This window comes from Rhododendron vialii, chromosome 5a (assembly GCF_030253575.1).
Source record: "Rhododendron vialii isolate Sample 1 chromosome 5a, ASM3025357v1".
In the NCBI taxonomy this organism is placed as follows: Eukaryota; Viridiplantae; Streptophyta; class Magnoliopsida; order Ericales; family Ericaceae; genus Rhododendron; species Rhododendron vialii.
This window is the reverse complement of record NC_080561.1, coordinates 42,271,369-42,296,511: the sequence shown is the minus strand read 5'-3', so window position 1 is coordinate 42,296,511 and position 25,143 is coordinate 42,271,369. Positions and strand designations below refer to the sequence as shown.

The window sequence follows — 25,143 nt, the reverse complement described above, 5'->3', positions numbered from 1 at the left end:
AAAAAAAGCCTGCAAACGCAACTGGCTCTTATATTAGAGTCGAACTTTTATACTCTTATATACAAATGGTTCTGAACGCAATTGTATTCGATTACTCAAGAATTTTAAAAATATGTCGATAGCGTTGCTCAATAGAGTAAAAATGTAACTCTAAACACAATTATATCTACGGTCGTTCGATATTTGCGAACTTATATACTCTTATATGTCAAATGACTCTGAACACAATTATATCAGATTACTCGAGTATTTTAAAGGTGTGCCGGTAGTAATAGAATTATGTATCTTGTTAAACAATTTTCTACTACTTCCAATCCCTCACTTCTATTCGACAAAATCCCAACCCCCTTTTCGCTCACCCGCACTCTATCCGCGCCTCCATCTCCTTCCTCCTCCTCCTCCTTCTCCTCCGTTTCTAGGGTTTCCTAGTTGTATCACTTCCTGTACATATGTTGTTAGCTTTAAGGGTTTGATTTAGGCAAGACCGATTATTTATACCTAAATATCATTTTTTTCCCCCGTATTTGGGGACTTGAATGGCACTGGGCGACTTGATGCCGTCGTCTCCATTTTCGCGAACGTCGTCGTCGGTCGTAACGATCTCGAACCACTTGGAGGAGTGCGAGTACGTGGATTTGGGTGGCGCGTTGGTGATTAGGGATAACAGTAGGGATAATTCCGATGCTGCCAGTAGTAGCTATGGCAATGCCAGTACGGCCACTAGCATGGCGTACTTGCCCCATACTGTTGTTCTGTGTGAGCTCAGACACGAGGCTTTCGAGGAGTGCGGTTTCTCGGGCCGCTCGGACGGCGGCGCGGTCTCGAGGTGGCGGCGCAAGGACCGGGTGAGCTCCTTTGTTGTTAGTTTTTTTTTTTTTTTTTTTTCTGTATGGCTTTTCTGTTTACAGCTGTTCCTGTTTGAATTTGCATTCTGTGTTAATGTTTAACTAGCACAAACGCAGTTGATAAGGAAAAAATGGAGTAAAAAAGATTTCAAGAACGTGTTTTCTTACCGCAACTATGTAAATAGAGATAGATAGGTAAAAATAGATTTGATAGATCCCTGAGTAACGAATAGGTGTTTTTTAAAATCTTAGTTATCTTATTGTTTGGACCAAATGAATTTCAAAATCGTTAATGTATTAATTTGTTTTGAAATTTGAGGTTAGGCCACTTGTCACACCTAGGAGCCTTTTTACGAAAACATCCATAGTATAGGTTTGGTGGGTTGGGGCTACAAACCGGATACACCTATACACTAACACGAAAAATAAAATCAATCACAATAAGAAAGCACAACCCATGTTTATGTAATATGTGGTTTTTCAAGATAGCCCACTTCAACGCAGTACTTTTTGCTATATTCTCGAATGAAGAAGAATTTACAACGTAAGCTGCTACGAGAGCCACCATTATTTATGCTAGGTTACGTCAATGAACTACAACTACGTTACCTGTTCTGATTAGGCTTCACAAACGCAACAAGTTGAAAGTACAGTGTTGTAGTTCTGCCAACTGCAATTACCTACATTGGTTTGTTTATTTTTGGAAACCAATTTTACCAATTAGTTCGCAATTGCTTTATCTGCAGTGATTCGATAGTCAGTTATCAACCTTTCAGATGTGTACTGTAGTCCCTAACCGACTTGTCTTGAAATGTAGTTGTTAGATGTTGTGGTTGGAACTTGGGAATTTTATTAATGGCTTGATATTAAAAGTTGATGATGTAGAACACGTGGAGGCCCAATTCCATGATCAGCTGGACCGAGCCAAGCCCCGAAAGTCCAAACGGTGTTTAATTTCAGATTACCCAAATTGGCTAAATTCGGACGAGCTCGGAATAGGCCCAAACTTGGTGGGCTGACTTAATTTCGCGCTCCGGTCAATACTCATTAACCCTAAGTTGATGATCGATGGTGCTTTTCGGCCTAATTCCTTCGTATAGGCCTTCAATTGCGTTATTTTGCCGTTTTAGGAAAGATTTGTTTCATTAATAACTCTTAGACCATATTTCCTTTTAAGTTGATTCTTTTTGGGAAAGTCTTGTTTTTCTTTCCCGTTTTCAGTTTTAGGAAAAGCCCCAAATTATGGCACTTTTTATTTTCCAAGTTTATTTTTAGGGTTTCTAGGGTTTCAGCCTATTTAAGGGTTTGTAACCTAGAGTTTATGTAGCTTTTTGATTAATAATATTGCAGAGATTTTCTCTTTCTTTCTTGTGCGCAAGATTTGCTCGTTGCGACGAGTTGTTTATCTCGTTTGGATTAGTACGCTAACTAATCTCTCGTGAATTCCGCTGCGTCAAGTGGTATCAGAGCCAGGGTTTGCCTGGTTCGATGGCACTAAACACAGAAGAAGACACACCCATTGACGTTGGTCGTGGGCTTACTGACCTAAGGAGGATGGTGGAGGATCAACAAGCACAGTTGACGGAGATCCGTCAGGATACCCGCACTCAGTTCACTGAGATCCGTCAGGATACCCGCACTCAGTTCACTGAGATCCGTGAGATGCTGCAGGAGATGACTCTACAAATCCGCCAAAGGCCAGGGAGGGTTGAGGAGGATCGCGCGTTGGGATTTGCCCATCGCCAACCTCGTAACCAAGATCGGAATCGTGCCGGAGGATTTGCCCGAGGCGCAGCCGGTCGTCGTCAGATGGTAATACATGATGCTGAGAGTGAAGAATTCGAACCTGAGGATAATGAAGAACAAGAAGACCGTCTCGTTGGGCGACAACAACATCGGTTCGATGATTACCGCATGAAAGTGGACCTTCCCACGTTCAACGGTAATTTACAGATGGAAGAGTTTCTTGACTGGGTTTCAGAGGTTGAGAGGTTCCTTAATATGATGGAAGTTCCTGAGTCGAAGCAAGTAAAGATGGTCGCTTATAAACTAAAGAGCGGCGCTGCAGTTTGGTGGGACCAATTGCAGGCGAGACGACGGAGGCAAGGAAAAGAGTCTGTGACAACATGGCGCAGAATGAAACAGCTTATGATGGAGAGGTTTTTGCCGTCTGACTATGACCAACATCTGTTCCGGTCATACCAGAACTGTTCGCAGGGATCTAGGTCTGTTTTTGATTACACGACTGAATTCAATCGACTCTCAGAACGTAATAATCTGAGTGAGACTGAAGGTCAGCAAGTAGCGAGGTACATGAACGGGTTGAAACCCTCAATTCAGGAAAAGATAGGATTGCAGCCTGTTTGGGAAGTTGATGACGCCCTTAACTTAGCAATTAAGGCCGAACAGATGGAGCGTAAACCAGCCAATTCAGGATACCGTCGAGAGTCGTTTGTTCCTGCTGCTGATAAGGGGAAAGAGAAACAGCCAACAGTGCCTCCTTTTCAACCTAAAGTTACAGTTGGTGGTGGTTCTAAATTTGGAGGAGCTAATCAGGCAGGTAGCTCCAATAACAGGAACGTGACTAAAGCCCCTAATCCATATGCCAAACCCTTTGGAGATAAGTGTTTTCGGTGTAGCAAGCCTGGACACCGCTCCAATGAGTGTCCAGATCGGAAGGTGGGCCTAGTAGAAGGGGGTGGCGAAGAAGATGGGCCTGAAGAGGATTGGCCAGAAGAAAATTCTTATGATGTAGATTATGCAGAAGAGGATGGGGAACGAGTGAATTGTGTGGTGCAACGGGTGTTATTCGCGCCGAGAGCAGAAGATTCCAATCAGCGTCACAACATCTTTCGATCAAACTGTTCCATCAATCAGAAAGTATGTGACTTGATCGTGGACAGTGGGAGTTGTGAGAATTTTGTGGCAAAAAGACTGGTGGACCATTTGAAGTTGCCAACCGAACCTCATCCCTCTCCATACAGCATCGGTTGGATAAAGAAAGGCCCTACGGTGAAGGTAACTGAAATTTGTAAACTTCCTCTTTCAATTGGGAAAATTTATAGATCTGAAGTTATCTGTGATGTAATTGAGATGGATGCTAGCCATGTACTATTAGGTAGACCCTGGCAGTTTGATGTTGATATTGTTTATAAGGGTCGTGATAATACTTATAGTTTTAATTGGGAGTCACGTAAGGTTGTTATGGCTCCTTCCAGTCATAAGGAGCCTGTCAAACCACCTAAAACAGAAGGGTCTTCGTTTCTAACAATTGCTAGTTCCGAAGCTGAATTTGTGACAGATTTCAAGGAGTCGGAACAGGTTTATGCTATGGTGGTAAAGTCTCTGGTTGTGGAGGAAAGGGACAAAGCAAAGATTCTGATAGTTCCTATACCTAAAAAGATACAGCCATTATTGGAGGAATTTGAGGAGCTTGTAACTGAAGATGTGCCTAATGAGCTCCCTCCAATGAGAGATATTCAGCATGCGATAGATTTGGTGCCTGGGGCAAGTCTGCCCAACCTACCACATTATCGGATGAGTCCGAAGGAGAATGAGATTCTGAGGGAGAAAGTAGAGGAGTTGCTGCAGAAGGGGCACATTCGGGAGAGTTTGAGTCCATGTGGTGTTCCAGCCTTGTTGACGCCAAAGAAAGATGGGAGTTGGCGTATGTGCGTGGACAGTCGGGCCATCAACAAAATAACCATCAAGTATAGATTTCCAATTCCTCGCCTGGATGATATGCTTGATATGTTGGATGGGTCGAAGTGGTTTTCGAAGATTGATTTGCGGAGCGGGTACCATCAGATTCGTATCCGACCGGGAGACGAATGGAAGACGGCGTTCAAAACTAAGGATGGCCTGTACGAATGGTTGGTTATGCCATTCGGCCTTTCTAACGCGCCGAGTACTTTTATGAGGGTGATGAATCAGGTTCTGCGGCCTTTCACTGGAAAGTTTGTTGTCGTTTATTTCGACGACATACTGATTTATAGCAAGTCTGAGGAGGAGCATGTGGAGCATGTGCACCAAGTGCTGATGGTGCTGCAAGAAAATAAGCTATATATTCAACTCAAGAAGTGCAGTTTCTTGACTCGCAGCTTATTATTCTTGGGCTATGTGGTGAGTTCTGAAGGTATTCATGTGGATGAAGAGAAGGTTCGAGTTATTCGTGATTGGCCAACGCCTAAATCTGTTACGGAAGTGAGAAGTTTCCATGGATTGGCCACCTTCTATAGGCGATTCATTCGAAATTTCAGTACTATCGTAGCACCAATCACGGAGTGCTTGAAAAAGGGCAAGTTTCTGTGGGGAAGTGAAGCGGAGCAAAGTTTCGCGCTGGTTAAAGAACGGCTTTGTACTGCACCGGTATTAGCTCTACCTAGCTTTGAGAAGATTTTTGAAGTTGAGTGTGATGCTAGTGGAGTTGGTATTGGGGCTGTTTTGTCCCAAGAGAAGAGACCAGTGGCTTTCTTTAGTGAAAAGCTAAGTGAAGCTAGACAAAAGTGGAGCACTTATGATCAGGAGTTCTATTCTGTGATTCGCGCTCTCAAACATTGGGAGCATTATTTGATTCAGAGGGAGTTCGTGTTGTACACTGATCATCAAGCGCTGAAGTTCATCAATAGCCAGAAGAAGTTGGACAGTATGCATGTGCGCTGGGCTACGTTCTTGCAGAAATTTCCGTTCACTATTCGGCACAAGTCTGGGGTGTCAAATAGGGTGGCTGATGCATTGAGTCGTCGGGCTGATTTGTTGGTGACTTTGGCCCATGAAGTTGTAGGCTTTGAGTTCTTAAAGGAGCTGTATCCAGAGGATGAAGACTTCAAAGAAATTTGGGCAGTATGCGTTCAGAACCGGCCTATTAGTGACTTTCATGTTACTGATGGGTACTTGTTTCGTGGCAATCGTCTTTGTATTCCTCAATCTTCTTTAAGGGAAGGCTTAATCCGAGACCTTCATGGTGGAGGGTTAAGTGGACACTTAGGGAGGGATAAGACTATTGCGAGTTTGGAGGAGCGCTATTTCTGGCCACAACTAAAGAAGGATGCTGGAAATTTTGTGCGGAGGTGCTATACTTGTCAGGTATCTAAGGGTCAGTCTCAAAATACTGGTCTTTATACTCCTTTGCCTGTGCCTAATAATATTTGGGAGGATCTGTCTATGGATTTTGTGTTGGGACTACCTCGTACCCAACGAGGTGTAGATTCTGTATTTGTGGTAGTTGACAGGTTTTCTAAAATGGTGCACTTTATTGCTTGTCGAAAGACATCGGATGCCTCACATGTGGCTCGATTGTTCTTTCGAGAGGTAGTTCGATTGCATGGGGTGCCACAGTCTATTACCTCTGATCGGGATGTGAAGTTCCTTAGCCATTTTTGGGTGACTCTGTGGAGGATGTTTGGAACATCGCTGAAGAGGAGTTCTACTGCACATCCACAAACTGACGGACAGACTGAAGTGACTAATCGGAGTTTGGGGAATTTGATTCGCAGTATCTGTGGTGACAAACCGAAGCAGTGGGATCATGCTTTGCCGCAAGCTGAGTTTGCTTTCAATAGTGCAGTTCACAGTGCCACGGGAAAATCACCTTTTTCCTTGGTATATGTGACATCTCCAAAGCATACAGTGGATTTGGTTCGTCTCTCACGGGGTCCCGGGGTTAGCGTTGCAGCTGAGGCAATGGCTAAACAGGCTCAAGAGGTGCATGAGCAAGTAAAACAGAAGCTAGCTGAGACTAATGCGAAATACAAGAGGGCTGCAGACAAACACAGGCGTGAGAAATTGTTCAAAGAGGGGGATTTTGTGATGGTGTTTTTGCGCAGGGAGCGGTTTCCAGTGGGAACATATAACAAGCTAAAGCCCAGGAAGTATGGTCCGTATGAAGTTTTGAAGAAGATTGGTGACAATGCTTATGTGATTGATCTTCCTGATTCCATGAAGATTTCAAAGGTTTTCAATGTTGCTGATTTATCTGAGTATCATGCTGAGGAGCCGCTGTATCCAGACTTGAACTCGAGGTCGAGTTCTTTCGAAGAAGAGGGGACTGATGTAGAACACGTGGAGGCCCAATTCCATGATCAGCTGGACCGAGCCAAGCCCCGAAAGTCCAAACGGTGTTTAATTTCAGATTACCCAAATTGGCTAAATTCGGACGAGCTCGGAATAGGCCCAAACTTGGTGGGCTGACTTAATTTCGCGCTCCGGTCAATACTCATTAACCCTAAGTTGATGATCGATGGTGCTTTTCGGCCTAATTCCTTCGTATAGGCCTTCAATTGCGTTATTTTGCCGTTTTAGGAAAGATTTGTTTCATTAATAACTCTTAGACCATATTTCCTTTTAAGTTGATTCTTTTTGGGAAAGTCTTGTTTTTCTTTCCCGTTTTCAGTTTTAGGAAAAGCCCCAAATTATGGCACTTTTTATTTTCCAAGTTTATTTTTAGGGTTTCTAGGGTTTCAGCCTATTTAAGGGTTTGTAACCTAGAGTTTATGTAGCTTTTTGATTAATAATATTGCAGAGATTTTCTCTTTCTTTCTTGTGCGCAAGATTTGCTCGTTGCGACGAGTTGTTTATCTCGTTTGGATTAGTACGCTAACTAATCTCTCGTGAATTCCGCTGCGTCAGTTGATCTGGCATGATTGTAGTTGAGAGTCTTGGCTGCTAGGTGGTCACTGTTTGTACTTTTGTTCTGGATTCCTTGATGGCTGTCAGCTTCTCAACTATGGCACTCGTCTTTTGACATGGTAGATCTACTGCCTGACAAATTCACATATTATGTGGTGTCTTACGTTGTTGAATTGCAATCAAAGGTGGATTAGTTTAAGTTAACTAATAGATTACTGTCCTGGGTTCATCATGACTGTGTGATACACTAGATGGTAGAATTCCTGAGCTCAAGTTTTATTGAGAACTCCTCTGCTGGGATAAAAATAAGCAATTTGTAGTGAGGAAAAGTACAATGGATAAACATTGACAATTGCTTTGTCCCAGGGGGGGGATTCCTCCTCAGAAACTGATTCTTTCAGTTGGTAAACTTTTGCCCGAAAGCCCATTTGAGATCTACTTCATAGACTGAACCTTGCTTCATCAAACGTAGATAACAGGTGAGTGTTAAACTCCTTCATATAGCCTTGAATAAAGGTGATCGGTGAAGTGGAAAAGGTTTCTTTTTGGAGGACTGAATATATGCGATAAGGAGATAGTGTTCTGTACTGCTTAACTATGTCACATGGACTCGAGTACATATGTCGGATGCGGGACGTGTCTACACATCGGGTTTATCTAGTTTTCATTTCGAGGATATGGGTACACGCCGGAATATTTGAAATCCTTTATATATAATCTCTATTTTCTAGTGTACAAAAATGGTGTTTAAAACTAAGCAGGAAGCTTACAACATTTGGTCTCTGAGCAGTTACGAGAGTAGACACTGTAATGTTCTCTTTTGGCCACGGGATGGGCTGTTTGAAAGATTAGACTTCATGCTCGAGACATTTTGTATGCTTCAGCTCAGTTGCCATTGTCTCAGGCTAGGTATCAAGATATGGCAGTTGAGTTTGGCGATTCTGCTGAAACTCATGCTCTTGATGGCATTTCCTTGTTAAGCGGAGTTTCAATTCCAATTCTTTCAGCTATGAGCCTATGAATAGGATTTGTTTCTCTTTTCTCTCCTTTCTTTTTTGTCTTTCCATTGGGTTCAGGTTTTTAATTTACTGTTTTGTCTCTGTTTTGGTCGTGTGGTAAATGATATTAATTGTTTTATGATATATAGCTTACCTTCCGAATTTCACTGGAAAATTTATGGATGGGAGTTATCTCTTGCTCTAGTGTTTTTGCATGAATTGCTTAGTGGAATTGCCTGGACTCATATGTGTATGTGCAGACACTTTGGATTGCAGTCCTTCTTTGCCTAGCTAGCCAGCTTATGTCCTGAGTTATTACTTTCAGACTTGTTATGTTTTGTACATCGATTCTGACACAATTCTAATCTTTTTCTTACAGACGAAGACAGTATGTGTTGCACTTGTTCTTTGTTTAAACATTAGTGTTGACCCGCCTGATGTAATTAAGATATCTCCTTGTGCCAGAATGGAGTGCTGGATAGGTACAACTGTCATACAGTTCTTCTATTTCCTATCTGTATTGTGGTTTTCCAATTTTGGTTGCTGCTACTGGATATCACAATTTTTGCTTTCTTAATACATAGTAGACTGGTAATTGTGGTCGCAAGAAACATTATAAGTGTTGGTTTCTTGTGTTTCTCTACTGAAAAAACACCTACTATGTCTTATTAGTAAACAATGTTGCTAGGTTCTCTCTGTCGTTAATTTCTTCTTTTTGGTCCAAGGGAGGGGAGGGGGGAGCTATGAAGCCCTAGTAATTAAAATTAGTTGTACTGATAGAGGTATAGGGGTACGTACTCGACTACTTGTAATTTGCATGGTGTATCCTTCACTAGGTAAAGAAAGAGATGTCCTTTCTTTTTTGCATGGTGTATCCTTTGCTAGGTAAAGAAAGACATGTCCTTTAGTTTTTTAACTACTTGATTCTTGGTACTGTTGGGGTACCACTTGTGTATGTACTCAGTATCGTACTCAGTACCATCAGGGTATAGAGGGGCTTAACTGCAATCATGTTCTTTCACTAGATGCATTTCTCCATTATTCATTTGTAACTGCGACCAATAAATCACAAAGGAAGAGTCTATTACTTAGTTTACTTCAGTCAAATGATTGAAGGAGAATGTCTTTTCACTTTTGTAATATTTTAGCCTTTAATTTATGCCTTTTTACAGATCCATTTTCTATGCCTCCTCAAAAAGCACTTGAAACAATAGGGAAAACATTGGGCCTTCAGTATGACAGGTGGCTACCAAAGGTGAGATGTTTCACTTTTTAAATGTAGTAATTGGTGCTTAAATAAGTTCAGAGTTCATAGGGTGTGCTTGGGTGATGACACTGTAGCAGTTGTGATATCAAAAGCAAAAATTTTCACCTTAACATGTTTAAATCTCCAGTTTATGTATTTCTTCTTTCCCCCACCACAAAATCCATACTCAACTATATCGTTCTAGTGAAGTTAAGAGCTGCATTCGAGAAGACACGAAAGTGTAAATACGAACAATTGTAGAGAGACCCTTTAAGCTTTTTTGGTTAGGGTGTTTGTGTGTGTGTGTGTGTGTGTGTGTGTGTGTGTGTTTGAGGGAGGGAGGGAGGCTTTTGGCTTTTGATCTATTTTTGTAGCTCATTAGATCCTGGACTCTGAATTTCTTTTAAAATTTGGAAATGAGGCTTTTGGAGTTTGTCCCGCATTGGCTAATTATCTTCTAAAAAACTAGTATATGAGCCCGGATGGCCTCTCCAATCATTGCCAATTGGTTTTGAGGTGGATGCTTTAACATGTTATTAGAGCTAGGGTTTTGGAAAATTTATTCCCCCTTGTTTGTGCCATAAGTGCACCGTTGTTTGTTGTGATTTGTCATCATGTGTTATGATGGATCGTTTGTTTAACTCTCCACGTGCGAGTCAGGGGTCGCACGTGCGGGGGAGTGTTGGAGTTTGTCCCACATTGGTTAATTATCTCCTCCAAACTAGTATATGAGCCTGGGTGGCCTATCCACTTATTGCTAATTGGATTTGAGGTGGATGCTTTAACAGAGGCCTTTGTGAAGAGGTTTGATTAACTTTTCTCTTTACTTATAGTAATAACAATAAAAACTTTCCTTTACTTTGTTTCGAAGGGGAATGGAAGGAATCATTTCGATATCTACATGAGACAAAAAAAAAAAATTTGCATTGCCTACAGGGTTGTTGGCTAACTCATACTATGTATTGGTGTATGAATGGTTATTTGCTTGGCCTGAACCCATGGACTTGATTCTTTAAAGACAGATTAATGTTTTGAAACTGGAACAGGCCCGCTACAAGATTCAACCAGATCCTACTGTAGAAGATGTGAGGAAACTTTGCACCACGTGGCGGAAAAATGCCAAGTCTGAAAGAGTTCTATTTCATTATAATGGACATGGTGTGCCAAAGCCAACTGCTAATGGTGAAATTTGGCTGTTCAATAAGGTTTCATTACCAATCTGAAAGCTTATCCATGCCAATGACTTTGAGTGTATGAGTTGTTAGATTTCTTCATCTTCTGATTATTTTATCTGGTACAGAGTTATACACAATATATCCCACTGCCCATCAGTGACCTTGACTCCTGGTTAAGGACACCGTCAATTTATGTTTTTGACTGCTCTGCTGGTGGAATGGTTGTCAATGCCTTCATGGAGGTATTTTTTTGCTTTTTACTGGGTTAATAATTGGCATTCGTTTGCCATGTTAAATTTGGTCTCTTTATCCATGTGTTCTCTGACCTCCAGACCATTGTCTATCGTATAGCTTCCAGATTGGAGCGCTTCTAGTTCTTCGGGATCTTACATGAGAGATTGCATCCTGCTTGCAGCCTGTGAAGCCCACGAGACTCTACCTCAGAGTGCTGAATTTCCTGCTGATGTGTTTACATCATGCCTCACCACGCCCATCAAGATGGCATTGAGATGGTGAGACATTCTTTTCTTTTGACGTGTTCATTATACCCTTTTAGTTTGACAATATTAGCAGTGACTAATTAATGAGTTGTGATGTGTTCCTATCTATGTTTTTTGTCCTGCTGTTCACACTGGTTTTCAGGACTTGGTTTTTGTTTCTGTCCGTAGAGGTTACTGTTTCCGAATAACTTGTTGATGAATCTTATGTTAAGATTCATTTCAGGCCAATCAATGATGCTTGTTTACTGGATTGTCACATTTTCAAACTGTTCTCTATTGTAGCTTGATTTAGTCGTTGGTTTTGTTCTTTAAACTAGTCCTCACTTTGTTGGTAATGTGTCATTTGATGCCTCAATGGGTTCTGGTTGTTAGTTGCTATGAATAAGGTAGTCTGTGTTTGTGTATCATCTTTTTGTTGGCTGGTTAGGTGTCTTTGTGCCAATTGAGCTAGTTAAATATTTGATTGCCATGATGTATCACAGGTTCTGGACTCGTTCATTACTCCGTGACTCTCTTGATTACTCCCTCATAGATAAGATTCCTGGCCGCCAAAATGACCGTAAGACACTTCTAGGGGAACTAAACTGGATTTTTACAGCAGTGACTGACACAATTGCCTGGAATGTTCTACCACATGGTAATGAAAGAATCATATTCGTGATTGAGCTTTCTGGTTCTTTTTAAGCCGGTATTTTAATGATTACTTATTTTTGGTTGCTGCAGATCTTTTCCAGAGATTGTTCAGACAAGATCTATTAGTAGCCAGTCTGTTCCGGAACTTTTTACTCGCTGAGAGAATAATGCGTTCTGCGAACTGTTCCCCGATTTCATATCCTGTTTTGCCCCCCACACATCAGCATCATATGTGGTAGCTAGTTTTATATGCTGTACAAATCTTTATGTTAGGTTTTCATTTACTATGTTCTTATTCTGTTTCACTGTCTGTGTCATAGGGATGCCTGGGACATGGCTGCTGAAATCTGCCTTTCGCAGCTTCCAACTTTGCTTGAGGATCCCAATGCAGATTTCCAGGTGCCTTTCCAAAGAATTGTCTTCTTTGTTGTGTTCAGTCCAGAGTTTGTGCATCTAGAAATATGGTGATTTAGGCTTTCTATTCTGTCGACGACAACCCGTTATGGAGTAATATTGTGTTTGTTTTGTTTCAGCCAAGTCCTTTTTTCACAGAACAGTTAACGGCTTTTGAGGTGTGGCTTGATCATGGATCAGAGCTTAAGAAACCTCCTGAGCAATTGCCTATTGTTCTTCAGGTGTGTCTCTTTGCATGGTCCTTGTATTGTGGAGCCACAATGCGGCATTTCTATATTTTGGCATCTTAAAGTTTTCTGCATCTACTGTCAAGTTCTGTTTCTCAAGTTTTTTAGTTGTAAGGTTGGTTAGAAGATTTTTCGCTCTTTAGTCTTTACTGCTATAAATTGGCCAATCAGCCGATTGTTTCGTCTATGCATGACTGTGGAATTCAAGTTTTCTGTTGGGAATTTGACTTGTTGGCTGTAATATATTGGTAGAGAAATCTGTATATGAGAGTGTTTAAGAAGGCTGTGTAAACCTTAGTTTTAGGGTTCATTCGATCTGCCGTTGGTCCTGACGCAAGCGTGCGGATATATATGCTCGCCAGAGTGAGATTCTTGACTGGAGCGCCTACACGGGAGTGTGATCCTACTCAAGCTCAGAGCGTGTGGTGAAGAAGAAGGATAGAAGAGATCGCGGCAGATCATTGCACGAGCAGCAGCAGCTGCTGCAACAGATCGGACGAATGACTGTAGGGTTAATAATGTAGTTGGGCTTGCATTTGAGCTTCTTTATACAATAGAAGAAGTGATGGGTTTGTATGGGCTCCTTTATTAAATTAGGCTACTGATCTGGCCCACAAAGTTCTGTGGAGTTCATGCATCCGTATATTACGAATTTGAGCTATGGATTGGGATTTTTCATCCATAGCCCCATCAAATAATAAGGAACATATATTCCACATATGCGCTCCTCTCGGTGCTCCTAACCATAGGACCTTCTACTTTCCCACACTCCTGCTCCCGCTCGGTGCAACCTAAGTTTTGTTAAGAGATCAGATAGCTATGTTATGCCGTTGTAACTTGATTTTCGTTGTGCGCTATCTTCTTCTACGTTCTTTCTCGTTATTTTCTGTTTGCTTGACTTCTGTTGTTTTCTCTTTTTCTTTAACTCCAATGTGAAAGGTCATCGAACTGCTTTTGTCCATAGGTATTGCTTAGTCAATCCCATCGATTTCGTGCTTTGGTGCTTCTTGGAAGATTCCTCGACATGGGACCCTGGGCTGTGGATCTGGTAGGTAGCTTTGGATTTGCTGTTGTAATTATATATTTTCTGCTTTTCCATTTTATATGCATGGGAGTTTATTCCTTTATTGTCTTCTTTTTTTTATCCCGAAAAAGGGTATTTAATGGCATCTGATTCAATGATGCACTTGATGAATATCTTCTTATAGGCCTTGTCAGTTGGAATATTTCCATGTGTTCTAAAGCTGTTGCAAACAATTACTCCAGAACTACGGCAGATTCTCGTGTTTATCTGGACAAAGATCCTAGCCCTTGACAAGGTTTAAGTTTAAATGTTTTCATTCCTTTTTGTGCTGTACTTTCACCAGCTCATTCTTTTCGTCCCTTAGTCCCCCACCCTTTTCTCTGTGGTGGACTGTTTGCAGTTGTGTTTAATCAAGTTCTTTTTTGCTTGATAATAGTCGTGCCAGGTTGACCTGGTAAAGGATGGGGGTCACATATATTTCATAAGGTTTCTAGATAGCGTGGAAGCATATCCAGAGCAACGTGCAATGGCTACATTTGTTTTGGCCGTCATTGCAGATGGACATCGACGGGGTCAGGAGGTCTGTATTGAAGCTGATTTGATACATGTATGCTTGCAGCACCTTCACAGTTCGTTTGCAAATGATGCACAAACAGAACCCCTGTTTCTTCAGTGGCTTTGCCTCTGTCTGGGGAAGCTGTGGGAGGATTTCACAGAGGCACAAGTAATAGGTTTGCAGGCAGACGCCTCCGTCATATATGCATCTCTACTCTCTGAGCCCCAACCTGAGGTCTCCCCTTATTTCTTTGTAACAGTTGGTCTCTTCGTAAAGAGATAAAATGTAAGGTATGCATTTAATTTAACCACCATATTTACGTGAGAATTCCATTTCAGGTCAGAGCATCAGCTGTTTTTGCTCTGGGGACCCTTCTTGATGTTGGATTTGACTCATCTAGAAATGGTGGAGATGAAGAATGCGATGATGATGAAAAAATTAGAGCTGAGACTAACATTCTAAAGAGCCTTTTAAATGCTGTTTCTGATGGGAGCCCGCTTGTACGAGCAGAGGTTGCTGTAGGTATGTATACACTATGCATGTTTCATGAGGTAGAACTTTTCATTTCTTCCATGAAACATGGATTCCTCCTTTCCTTCAGAGTGTTAAATATTTTGAATCAGGTTTGGTTTGATTGGAAACATGGTAGCACTTGTAAACGTTTTTCTATATAAGAACTACTGTCGGGAACTCTTTTTACATCTTATTTCATCCTTTTCCTTCCCTTTATGCAAGAGTAGAATGACCAAGGAAAATGGACTTCAAATGAGGGTAATAGTTTTATGTGGTGTGAGGTGGCTAGTTATTTTATATAAGTGTAGCTGGATTTGTTTGATAAAATGTAAGAACAATTCCAAACCTCTTTTCATGGATGTCAAATATTTTATGTTCTTGGTTGTGTTTCCATTGTTTATTTTCTCTTTTCTTGTTTGCATTTGGGAGGATGTTACTGTATATGTATTACACGAGTGGTGTCAACAGGCCTTCCGCCTTCTTCTGTTCTTATCATATCTTCTACCTATCTTAACAGCTTTGGCACGCTTTGCCTTTGGACACAACAAGCATTTGAAGCCAATTGCTGCAGCATATTGTAAACCCCAATCTAATGCTGTGCTTAGTTCCTTGCCTTCTTTGGCCATGAAGGGTGCAGGAAGTGTTTATACTCCGCCACCCCAGTCCATGCCACATGGAATTTTGGGTCCTTCCCAGATTGGCCCTTTGTTGAGAGTCGGTGGAGACGGTCAATCAACAGTTAGAGATGGGAGGGTCTCCACCAGTAGTCCCCTCACAACTTCTGGTATAATGCATGGATCTCCACTATCTGATGATTCGTCCCAACATTCTGATTCTGGACTGTTTAGTGAAGATGTTAGCTATGCGGTTGCAAGCCATACAAGGCCGAGACCTCTAGACAATGCATTGTATTCACGCTGTGTATTGGCTATGCTGACATTAGCCAAGGATCCATCACCACGTATCGCGAGCCTTGGTCGACGAGTACTATCCGTTATTGGGATTGAACAAGTGGTAACAAAATCTGTGAAGTCTACTAACAGCAGTGCTCGGCCAGGTGAACTCACAACTCCACCTCTTGCTGGCCTAGCCCGTTCAGCTTCATGGTTTGATATGAATGGAGGTAAGTCATTGGATTGTTTTTATAGTCTGTCCATTGCACAATCAAATAATTTCTCTTTGTACGAGGGACTCTAGGGTTTGACTTGACCTCTTGATTAGGATTGTTGACAGGTCAGGATTAGGCAGAAATGGCTATCCAGACCCTGAATTACATGCATATTTAATTTTAGAATTGTGCAGAATATTCAAAGTCCAACTTTCATCAGAATTTGAGGAAATTATATCTTGTACGGGTTTGCATAATTTCTCAAGGGGGAAACAAATATCCAACAAGCTCTTTATATGGGTATGTCATTGAATTTACTGGTCCACCTTAATTGGCCAAATCTAGATAAATGGAAGTTTGACTGGATAAAATAGGGTCTCGTAAAGTGGTTATTGTGGAAACTGGTGGTGGAAGACTACGTGATAACAATCTGATTGGGGTGAATTCGTTTCAAGAATCAGATCTTGGTAATTGTAAATCACTTTTGGCCACCGAGACCCGGCAATTATCTTTCAGGTAAGTTAATACAGTAGCAATTAGTACCTGATCTCACTCAATCTTTAACTTGGACAACTCAATCGGTTCATTTAAATTTCTGTTTCAATAAATTGACATTTGAAGTAGTTATGGCATATCGATCAGAACACCTATTGCATGCTTTGTATCCTTGGCACACTTTGGAGAGTATCATATTTTACAATTTGTGCAGTTCATTTTGCTTATGGGGTTAAAGTTTAAGCTTTTATATTCTTTTCTTATATGGTCCAACTGGGCGTAATAGCAGCCACAATTTGTGGCGTTGTATGTAATGGATTATGCATAACAAAGTAATCTGGGTTATAAATTTCCTCTTTAAATATTGTAATGTGCTACTTATGGATGATCTTTCTCCTTCTGCTTGTACTGAAGTCCATTTTGTTGGGGAGCCTACATATATTGAGTTCTTCTTAAGCTTTGTAATTTAGAATTTGCCTGTGAATTTTTGTTTTCAGGACATTTGCCCCTTACATTTAGAACTCCACCAGTTAGTCCTCCTCGCCCAAGTTACTTGTCGGGAATGAGAAGAGTTTGCTCGCTAGAGTTCAGGCCACACCTAATGAATAGTCCAGATATAGGATTAGCTAATCCACTTTTGGGTTCTGGTGGCGATTCTGGTGTTTCAGAGCGTAGTTTACTACCGCAATCAACCATCTACAAGTGGAGTTGCAGTCACTTCTCAAAGCCACTTCTTACAGCAGCTGATGATAGTGAAGAAATGCTTGCCAGAAGAGAGGAGAGAGAGAAAATTGCTCTGGACAATATCGCCAAATGCCAGCGTACTTGTGGGTCCTTGTAATTATTGGCTTCGGTTCTTTTCTATTAGTTTCACGATCTTTTTGTCTCAGAACCTACTTGTTTTGTTGATGAGTACTCTTCCAGTATGTTTTCTATTATTGTCCTGATCTTTTGCTTTACACTTTGTAATGATTTTGGTTAATTTTCTTTCACAGCGATCAACAAATTGCATGATCAAATTACTAGTAGGGATACAAAGTTTGAGACTAGTACTAAAACAATATTACTGCAACCTTTCAACCCGGTTGTGATTGCTGCAGATGAGACTGAACGAATCAGGTATGACTCACTTTTGTGTTTTTTGTTATTTTGCGAGTTGTTTTTCTTTAAAGATTATAACTATGGCCCACAACATGCGAGTAAGATGAGGGTAGCTACGTTGAGGATGTTGAGATGGATCTGCGATATTCTGCGAGATAGAATTATTCATGACAATGGCATGGGTAACACTGATAGAAGATAAGCTGAGAGACAATACACTAAGTGGTTTGGACATGTCTATCGTAGATCGGTGGACGCAGTAGTTAGGAGTAGTGATATGGTTGTATTTGACAGTAGCACCTGAAGGGAGGGTAGACCAAAATTGACTCTAGAGGTGTTAGTTTGAAAAGACTTGGGTTTCTTGGATATCACGGAAATCATGGAGCACGATGCCGTGAATAGAATCAACGGAGAAAACGGATTCCTGTAGCCGACCACAATTGATTGGGACTTAAGGTTTGGTTTGGATTGGTTTGTTTTATCATAATTGTTCCACTCCGTCCTGAAGAGGACGCATTAGGAACATATATAATGCATTACAGATGTATGACCATTATCCTTCATCCGGGTTAGGCTAGCCAATTATGAACTGTTGGGATGTATCCTGAGAATTATGACTGTGTAACCATCTTCGTGCAATGTTTTTATTGACATCATAATGGGTAATATCTCTTAGGAGCTTCTGGTCTGGCTACACAAGTTTGCTTTGGCTCACATGCCCTGAATCTGCACTATCAATTTCACAAAATGCTTGAAGTTGGTCAGCTTGTTGACAACAATCAAGCTTTCACTTCTTGATCTTCAAACTATAACCATTTAAGCTAAACTTTCACAAGCCTTACTGAATTATTTGAGAAGTTATAGTGTACATGAAATAGGTTAAATGCTAAACTTTCATAAGCTTTGTGGAAATATTGCAAAAGTTATTTGCATGGACGTGAATCATGATAGAGGTTCGACTTTTAAGAGTCTGGATAGTCAAATCTACATTTTGTTTCAATGTTTGTTTACTACGATTTTGTACCTTTTCTATGTATATATTAACTGCTTGTGCTTTATGCTTGCATCTCTTCAGGATATGGAATTACGAAGAAGATAAGCTGCTCAACAGTTTTGACAATCATGATTATGCTGACAAAGGAATATCAAAGCTCTCCCTTGTGAACGAGCTTGATGACAGCTTGCTGCTTGTTGCTTCATGTAAATTTTAGTTCTGCTGTTTGATCATCTTCATGGTACTTGTGAAACTTTTTAATTTTGATTGAATCTAACTTGTGCTTCACTCGTGATGCAGGTGATGGGAATGTCCGGATTTGGAAAGATTACGTTTTAAATGACAAGCAGAAACTTGTAACTGCATTTTCTGCAGTCCAAGGTCATAGACCTGGTGTGCGAAGTGTCAATGCCGTTGTGGATTGGCAGCAGCAGTCTGGATATCTGGTACATGGTTACTCTTAAGATGTAATAATTGAGAAGCGTTGGATTGATCTGTTCCTTGTTGCCTAAGTTTTTCATTGATCTCTTCTCTGATGCATTTGTTAAATGCTCTGGTGTTTCTAGTATGCTTCTGGTGAAGTTTCATCCATTATGGTCTGGGACCTGGATAAAGAGCAGCTTCTTAATTCTGTTCCTTCCTCATCAGATTGCAGCATTTCAGCGTTGGTGGGTTTTACCTCAAACATGTACCTTTTTGTACTATTCTGCCCTGCTGCTTTCCTGCCAGTTGTGTGCTTGACATGGTTTCCTCATTTTCTGTTCCTTTTATACACTTGGACCTTAAAAGAGCTCACGGATAAAACTGATTCATGTGGACCACCCTAGGAGTGGGCATCGTGTTGTGTTTGTGTCGTGTCATCTCGGGTTCGTGTCGTGTTTGTGTTGTGTCATCTCGTGTTCGTGTCAGAATTCTCTCAACCCTAACCTGACCTGTTTAACTTTTCGTGTTATCGTGTTTCGTGTCAGGAATAGCCGACCCTAACCCACTAATTTTGTGTCGTGTTATCGTGTCCTTTCATAAATTCTCGTGTCGTATCGTGTTTGTGTTGTGTCATCTCGTGTTCGTGTCAAAATTTTCTCAACCCAAACCTGACCTGTTTAGCTTTTTGTGTTATTGTGCCGTATTATATTCGTGTTTCGTGTTAGAAATAGCTAACCCTAACCCGCTAACTTTGTGTCGTGTCGGAAATTCCCACCCCTAGACAACCCCAATTGATTGAGACTTAAGGATTGGTTTGGTTGACATGGGCCTTAAGACTTTTTTATTTGGTGAAAGTATACATAGATTCAGTCTATACATGCCTCAAATGGATCCCTTGACGTACCAAGGGCCTACTAATATCAACAAACCAGTAAAAAAATTACCTCATCAAGGTAGGTGCTAAGAAATTTTGATGTAAAGTTTATTTTGATTTCTTTTGCATTTAAAGGAAAACAGATGGGTTGAAATCAATGTTCAGAATACTGTCCGTACTGGCCCATAGGTACCGTTTTAAGGAGAAACTGGTACACAGGAGCTCTGATTTCATTTCAGGTAGTTTTTTTGGCATTTACCGGTCAGTTCCGACCTATTCCAGTGAGTACTGGCGGTACGACCCAACACTAGATAAATGAAAAAAAATCGTGGGAAGATAAGAGGAAGAAGATCGACAAAGCTAAACTTGCTTCTTCCACAATTCCGGCGAAAATTTGACTTTGTTAGGGCCAATGTAAGAGCTCTGATCATTCTCTGTCATCAAAGTCAGTCCGACTCCCTTTCTCCCCTAGGACTTTTCTTCTAATGCAGAGACGAGAGCTCCAATCATTCTGCCTTCAAAGATGAGAAAGGGTTTTGGGGGCAAGTTCATAATGCAGAGAAAGGGCCTTGGTAGCCTTGGTAATAGGACAACAAAATTTTGGGAAGAGCACGACAGACATTTTGGAGACTAGTCTAGTGCAACAGAATCTAGTTTAATTATGGTGGATTGGTAGTGTCGTTTTTAGTTCAATTGATAGATCAATTTTTAAACCTTTTACTCTAAAATCAATAGTTTATTTAAATGATTAGTGTATAAATACATTTGTAAGGATTTTCATAATTACCTGTTTTTAAGAAAAGATTCAAAACAGTACCCGGTATTACACCGGTACCGGCACGTACTGTACCAGTACCAAAAAAGGCACCATGTCCGGTACGGTATTTAGAATATGGGTTGAAATAATATTAGATTTTGTTGCTTAGTTTAGTTGATAAATTTATTCTTGTATTGGAGGTGATTATTGTATTTTATTTTACTTTTTTGTGTACATTATTCCAATGCCAATATGGCAATCTAAAAAAAAATTAGAATAAGAGAATTACACAATGTTGCTATTAGGAAGTTTTTGGCATGATCATAGCTGGAAATCACGTATCCCTTCCATCAATCTCTGTCGTGGATCCTCTTGTACCAAACAAACCATGTTAATCGTCTCCTGCTCTTAAAATTTTGGTTTTTTTTGCTGCAATGCACTTGTCTGTTCTTGCTGGTGTTTCTTTAATGGGGAAATCATTCATGTTTTCTGTAGTCTGCTTCTCAAGTTCATCCAGGTCAATTTGCAGCTGGTTTTGTGGATGGCTCTGTTAGACTCTTTGACATTCGTGCACCTGAATTGTAAGCAGTTTCAGTTTGTCTGAATTATTTTCTACTGATAGATTATCGCAATGCAATAAGATCATAATATAGGGTTTTATTAATTAGCTTTCAACTAGGAATTGATGTGGTAAATGTTATGTTTGGCAAGATGTTCTTGCTCAAGGGAAGTATGAGAATTGTCTCACTCTCATCCAAATATTGAGTTCTTCAAGAATTGTTATGTATACAAATTGTATTTAATTAGATTGCGCACATTGCAAATTACCCAATGATGAAATATAAGTACTCAGTTCTCAACTTCAAATACAGAGTTGTAATTTATCTTTAAATAGACATCCAATCCTCTTAACCATTGTTAACACATCAATTTGTTTTCATATCAATCCTGCATTATTCAGGCCGGTGTGCACGACACAACCACACACCCAGAGAGTAGAAATAAGAGTTGTGGGGATCGGCTTTCAACCCGGACTTGATCTGACAAAGGTAGGTGCATCTTATTTATTGCCAGAATACAGCTTGCTGTAATTTGATGATTTTCAAGTGTCGTTGCTGTAGTTATGCTTTTCCCCTTCTGCATAATGTCAAACTTATGTAGACACCCCATTCTGGACTGTCCAGATAACGTTATTTGTCGATCTTTTATTTCCCCGATGATGATTTTGGTCGAGAACAGTCTGAGGTTAATGGTGTGTTTGAGCTTTGAGCGTCCCAAACCCCTTTTCAAACCCATTTCAAACCTTTCAAACCAGAGCCAAACAGCCCCAGCAAAACCCAACTGGCACACGCCAGTGTATTGGACGCGTACGCCAGTTAGCTGCCACGTGTCAGTCATCGACCGTTGACCCAGTTATAATTGGCGCACGCAGGTTCATATGTGGCGCTCGCCAGTCAATTCTAGTCAAATCAACTTTATTCAGCCACTTGGGCGGGACTTTTGTGCCACCCTGACGTCGGCCACAGTAGCCCCTGATGATTATATCGTCCAGGCCCGTTCCCTCTCTCTCCTACAACCCCCATCAAGGCAAGTCCCATGCATTTAATGCATGAGAGGCTCCCTTCCTCCTCCAACCAGCCAAACAAGGCCCTAAACCAAACTGATCTCAGTCACTCCCCCTCTATATATACTCCCCTCTCACACTCTTGCAAAGGGTTACCAAGTTCACAAAAGGGTTAGCCACATTAAGAAGGTGCCATCTCTCTTCTTCTCCTTTCTCCAAGCTTTCTATCTCCTTTCATCCATTGAAAGAGAAGAAAAGGTCATACACTTCCACACATCCTGCTGGAACCCAGTCATCACATAAGCCACCATCTTCAACCCTCAAGTTCAAAAAACAACCACCAAACCACAATACTAAGAGGTATACCACCTTTGTGTTCTTTTCTGTTTTCAACTCCTGAGGGGGGTCAGTAAGGCCCAGGCTAGTAGATAATACTAGTCCTGGCCTTAAATAGATAAAATACAGCTATCGTATGTGATGATACATGGCGCACGCCAGTTTACAAAGGCCGTACGCCAGTCATGGCAGTATGGGCACAACTGGCGTGGGGATCATGGATCGTCATTCCTTTTGTTTTATCTTTCTGTCGATCACCTTAGCATGCTAATAACCAGTTTATTGCTTTCTATATTTAGAACTGTTTAGTGGTGGCATCCTATCTTGTTCATTTCTGTCATGTAAAGGCCTCTGGGATCCTTCTGGTCATGTTCCAGAACCCAGATGATGCAAAGCCAAACACTGGAATCAAAGGCAAAGTGGCGTACGGTAGTAATATACTGGCGTACGGCAGTAGGCTTCTGGGTCCAGTGACTGGCCCTTGCATCTGAAGCGTAAGATAGGCCTATCTTCTGTCCCACACTGTTTTGGGGTGTTCTGCTTTCTTTCATGGCCTAAAGCCATTCATTTTGCCTGTGACTGTGTATATTCTGCTATATTAAACTGCGTGGTCTGCCCTGGGTGTGCGCTGGTCCTTTTCCAGAGCCCAGAGGGTTGCAAACAAAGACTGAGAGATCCAACAAGTGGAGTACGCCAGTTTATATGTGGCGTGCGCAGGTTGTATCACCATGTAGTGGCTCGACCAGTGCATGCTGGCAGAATCTGCTCACGTCACCTTGTGACGGCGTACTGCAGTTTGCTCGGGATGCTCAGTGCTTGTTCTCAATCTATACTTAGCGTCGCAATCAAATCATTCATAAGCATTTTGTCACATAAACTGCAATTTGTTACCGCTTTCGTCCCCATTAACTGTTCCCCCGCCCTAACTGGCTAAAAAATGATAAAATGAGAGAAAAATGCAAAGGTTTTCATGAAATGCCCGAGTAGAGACCGATCTCCGGATTGGGCGAGAGGGGGTGCCATAAAACCCTTCCCCTCTCGTAACCTGGCTCCCGAACCTCAGATATCGAAGGTGACGACGGACCGGTCTACGCCTTTTCAAAATCAAACAAACGTGGCAAAAACGTTTTCGAGTTCGGTTCCTTGGGTGTTCCTACCGCTAAAACCCGAGTGGCGACTCTGAATCGAGGCGTTTCGCCGCGCATTTCAAAAAGGGGCCGCGCCCAATCTTTTAAAATGGACCCAATCGAGATTTTCCGGGGCGCGTGCCCACAACTTAGCATTGCTTTGAATAACCTGACATCTTTCAAATGCTGTCCCTAGTCATGCTTTAGCCTTTCTTAAATCAACCATTATACTTAGAATTGAGTTCCATTTTAATTTTAATGGTTGGAACGGTCATATTTTTTTAGGAGACTGAAATGAAACTTTACTGAATCCCGAAATTTCAATTTTTTCACCGACACATTGAAACATGTTGAAATTCTACTGAACGTACCAAAACATTGGACACTTGTACATTTCCAACTTCTTGACATAGGAATTATGTTACATCTACGTCTTGCTTCCAATATTCCCAACGTTTCCTTTTCCCAGCTCGCTAAAACAACACTAGTGGATGAAATTGGGATCATTGATAGGAATGTAGAAATTTGATAATGGTGAAAATTTGATAAGCTTTCTACTTGTCTTGTACCTCAGATTGTCAGTGCATCTCAAGCTGGGGACATTCAGTTCCTTGATATCAGACAGCTGAGGGATTCCTACTTGTCAATCAATGCTCACAAGGGCTCTCTCACAGCTTTAGCTGTTCATCGGCATGCGCCCATTATTGCAAGTGGTTCAGCCAAACAGATGATCAAAGTCTTCAATATGAAGGGTCAACCATTAGGGAGTATGAGATATAAAATGGGTTCTCTAAATTGTCTCACCTTTCATCCATATCAAATACTGCTTGCTGCTGGTGCTGCAGATGCTCTGCTAATGAAACATCTCTTGCAAGATGAATAGGGATATTTATTTGTGTGACTGAAAAGCCTTCTGTCCGGAGGCCGCACAAGGGCACCAGCTAACCTTTGAATTGTCGCCACGTTGACTTCAGGTACACTGTACACAACGATCATTGAGCTTGACTGATCATCGGCTATTGTTTTGGGAAAACACAGTTTGGGCCCACAGTTAAAATTGTACCGTACATATTCATTAGCCTCCGGCATTGAGGGTCATCATACAAGTTGGGAAGCAATTCTGCATATTCGTTGGAGGCTTTGGCAAATAATCTGATGTGTAAGTAAAGATCGTGTAAATAGTAAGATCGTGTAAATAGTCTCTCTTTCTTTCTCTCTTTCAACCCCACCCCAAATTCTTGTACGTTAGTGTTTTTCCTTTTTCTCACCCTTTTTTATCCCCATCTGATTGTAAAAGCAGCAGAATTCTCATTGTTATAATGGAAGCTTATTTGAGAGGCAGTCTTGTGGTTTGATTAAACTCTTGATTCTTCAGCAATTAATTGCTTCGGCTTTAATTTAGAGGCTTCCATATTATATTCTAACAATTGTATTGGAGGGTCTGTTGGCCAAGCTCTGGGCCGTTGTATAGTCGCCATTATTCATCATGTCTATAGATTCATGTGAGATTTGAACACGCCGATATTCATCATGTCTATAGATTCCTATGAGATTTGAACATGAGGATCAAGTACTTCGTTGATATACCTGCAACTATAGCATAGTT

The 25,143-nt window shown here is 41.2% G+C and overlaps 1 protein-coding gene across 5 annotated transcripts; it reads left to right on the top strand.

The window, feature by feature from the left end:
• The first annotated feature begins 302 nt into the window (after nt 1-302).
• On the top strand, nt 303-24,897 carry LOC131326128 (regulatory-associated protein of TOR 1-like). Of its 5 annotated transcripts, XR_009199920.1 has the most exons (24): nt 305-845; nt 8,850-8,952; nt 9,643-9,725; nt 10,763-10,921; nt 11,017-11,133; nt 11,243-11,403; nt 11,874-12,028; nt 12,115-12,259; nt 12,345-12,423; nt 12,558-12,659; nt 13,630-13,713; nt 13,874-13,984; nt 14,126-14,479; nt 14,584-14,767; nt 15,276-15,881; nt 16,859-17,188; nt 17,357-17,480; nt 18,538-18,662; nt 18,757-18,902; nt 19,023-19,124; nt 21,006-21,091; nt 21,472-21,559; nt 24,112-24,735; nt 24,787-24,897. XR_009199920.1 is itself a non-coding variant. In XM_058358736.1 (23 exons), exons 1-23 carry the CDS (start codon nt 537-539, stop codon nt 24,418-24,420), a joined length of 4,062 nt encoding a protein of 1,353 aa, XP_058214719.1. In that variant the 5' UTR covers nt 305-536; the 3' UTR covers nt 24,421-24,897. The 5 variants fall into 5 exon arrangements, 3 of the variants coding, with proteins under 3 accessions (XP_058214720.1, XP_058214719.1, XP_058214721.1); XR_009199921.1 differs by lacking the exons at nt 24,112-24,735; nt 24,787-24,897 and adding an exon at nt 23,691-23,835 and having other exon boundaries at nt 303-845; nt 21,472-21,667; XM_058358736.1 differs by having other exon boundaries at nt 24,112-24,897.
• The last annotated feature ends 246 nt before the right edge of the window (nt 24,898-25,143 follow it).